Source organism: Thamnophis sirtalis, unplaced genomic scaffold, assembly GCF_051295495.1.
Source record: "Thamnophis sirtalis isolate CommonGarterSnake01/CBP01778 unplaced genomic scaffold, rThaSir2_p1.2 scaffold_12, whole genome shotgun sequence".
NCBI classification, from domain to species: Eukaryota; Metazoa; Chordata; class Lepidosauria; order Squamata; family Natricidae; genus Thamnophis; species Thamnophis sirtalis.
The window spans coordinates 39,275,492-39,278,128 of NW_028261392.1; the positions used below are offsets into that span (position 1 = coordinate 39,275,492).

General features: G+C 35.0%; 1 protein-coding gene across 1 annotated transcript; it reads right to left on the reverse strand.

Annotated features, from left to right (window-relative positions):
- Positions 1 to 269: 269 nt before the first annotated feature.
- On the reverse strand, positions 270 to 1,324 carry LOC106554055 (P2Y purinoceptor 8). Its single transcript, XM_087726445.1, has 2 exons — positions 833 to 1,324; positions 270 to 553 (listed from the first exon to the last, which is right to left on the reverse strand). The coding sequence occupies exons 1-2, from the start codon at positions 1,284 to 1,286 to the stop codon at positions 270 to 272; spliced, it is 738 nt and encodes a 245-aa protein (XP_087582571.1). The 5' UTR covers positions 1,287 to 1,324.
- Positions 1,325 to 2,637: the final 1,313 nt, after the last annotated feature.

The following is a 2,637-nucleotide window of genomic DNA, read 5'->3' on the forward strand; positions in this document are numbered from 1 at the left end:
ATACCAATTCACACTATATAGAGCTTTTTCTAACTCTCCTCAGTTTTAAAAAAAGCATGTATTGTAGAGATGTAGTACACCTATAAGCTGCTATATCATTTGATTATTAGTGCAATCCATGATGTTCTGAGAGAATGGCTCAACAAGTCTCAGTTTCTAGATAACAAATCTTTCTGTTAATAACAGATCCTTCAGTGTGGACATCCATCAGTATGAAATGTTAAATTAATATTTTCCTTGTTTATGTATTGTAATAAATATGTTTATTGTTAAATCTTTGGTGCTTCTTGCACTGGCATGATTTGCATGTCATGCTGAGAACAAATTGGGCTACTTTCACCGAAATATACTGTCACACACTTGCAGAGTTTCCTCTGTATTTTTTGTCGAAACTCTTTAGAACCAAAGTAATAAAGAAATGGGTCGAAGCAGCAATTAAAGCTGGCTGTAGCGAGGGACAGTTTGTATTCCACATAAAATGTTTTCTTTTGGAAAAGGAGGATATAATGGGTCACTGCTATGACAATGTGAGGGAGGTAACAAACAGTAATCAGGAATAGCAATGCTATGATGAGGTAGACAGTCTGCCTCTTGCTCTCCCTGAACTGAGAAGGTGAATGGAGAAGTGTTAATATGATTGAGATGTAGCAAAACCCCATGATGATCAATGGCAGGAAGAAAAATAGAAAGAGCAGGGATCCAAAATAAATGATAAAATTTTCTTTGGCGCTAAACATTTCTTTTGGCAAAACATCAAAGCAGGTGATGATAGGGAGTTGTTGTAAATGAATGGTGAGCTTATGCTGCATGAGAGGAAAAAGGGTGAGTAAAACCAGGGCCCAAATGCTGATGCACACCAGGAAAGAGACCCTAATTGGCTTTGCTGCTTTGTAGCGCAGGGGGTGGACGATGCCAAGGTATCGCTCAATGCTAAGGCTCATCATGGTTAAAATGGAGCAATGGAGGTTCCCATATGACAGAACGGAGACAATTTGACACAAGACGTCTCCAAAAGGCCAATTATTCTCCTTTAGATGGTAGGCTGTTTGAAAGGGGAGGATGAAGCCATAGAGCAAGTCTGCGATGTTTAAATTAATGCAAAATATAATGGTGGGAGTCCAAGGCCTTGAATACCAACAAAGGAACCACAAGGAGATTACATTGAGAGGAATGCTGATGCAGAAGTTGAGTATGAAGAGAGCTGGCAAAACTGTCTGCATCACCTTGCTCTGAAGTGCTGTCAATGTGGCATTGGTCACATTTCTGGGACTGGTTAGAGGTGACATCACAAAGTCTGATATGATGGCAAGGGAGATGCTTTGAACCATCTTCTGAAAATTAGTGGAGCTTCAGTCCTAGATTTAAGAAGGAGAAATACAGACTGGTGAAGTAACCCTTTGCTGCAACATATAAAAATTAATATTTCTTAATTAAATAGTACTATTTAATAAACACAACTATTTCTTCTTCAACTCTTCACTTATTACTTCTTAAAGCAAAATCTATTGTGACCTTCTTGCTTCAATTTTTTTTACTTGAAAGGAAAAAGACTTGTTCCTGCAGCAATAGAAATTTTGAATGCCAAAATTGCATCTCAAATTTTATATGGAGCTTTGATTTGGTTGACATTTGCTAATAACAACCTAGTACAACTGCAGGTAAGCGTTTTAAGATGTGTTTTAAGTGTCCTAAGCCGTGTTCCAAATTCTGTTATTCTCTTGGAAGCTGGACAATGCCCTTTGACAGCAAAGCCTTGGTTAACCATACAAAAGCATAGTTTTAAAAACAAGGAATGAAATCCTGAAAGAATCTTTTGTAGATATGTGGTTCAAACAGGTGATTCAAAAGAATAATCAAATTTGCATTGATCCTGATTATTTATTGACCTGTATTGACAATTCATTACATCAAAGATAAATCAGTTCAGGAATTAATAGCCAAAGTCAAAGTATCAGGTTCAGCTGCAACATCTGGAATTAATTATAGACATATTTTTCACCTTCCAAACATTTAAATAGTATATATTTAAATATTTTCAAAATTTCTGATTAAAGACAGATTAGATGTGTTGCCATTAAATAAACTATGTGGTAGATTTTTTTAAAATTCCATCTCTCAATCATTTTGTCCCTGTAATGATCCTGATCCTGAAATGTTGGATTATATTCTAACTGGCAGTTAGAGTGGCAGGAAGCTAATATAGATAACCATTGATTTAAACCAGAATTAGAACCAGAGTCTTCAGCAGGAAGTTATCTGGCATATTTTAAAATCTAAACCATGATGAGTATGTAATTTCTGAATATGTAAACATTTTACTTGCAGATGAAAATCCTAAAACAGATTTTTAACACTGGATACTAAAAATATACTATGACTTTTTAGATATTTGAAAAACCACATTTTACTTTTGACCTGTGTTATGGTAATGGAACTTCAAAAAGCAGTCTAGGGCAGGGCAAACAAATAGACATAGGTAGTACAACATCTGCATTTGTTTTATTTTTAAATTACTTTAAATTAAAATATCAAGATACTTATGCTCCTTATTAAGTGATGCTTTTTCCTCTGTTTTTTAATAGAAATTACCAGAGCAATTTGAAGAAGGACTGTTTTAATGTCAGAGCAATTAAAGAA

What these genes read in the sequence shown, in the direction of transcription:
- LOC106554055 (XM_087726445.1), bottom strand. Translation starts at nt 1,286, where the DNA reads ATGTCACCTCTAACCAGTCCCAGAAATGTGACCAATGCCACATTGACA. An exon ending in CATCAGCATTTGGGCCCTGG is followed by an intron (nt 554 to 832) that starts TTTTACTCACCC and finishes CATTGCTATTCC; the next exon opens with TGATTACTGTTTGTTACCTC.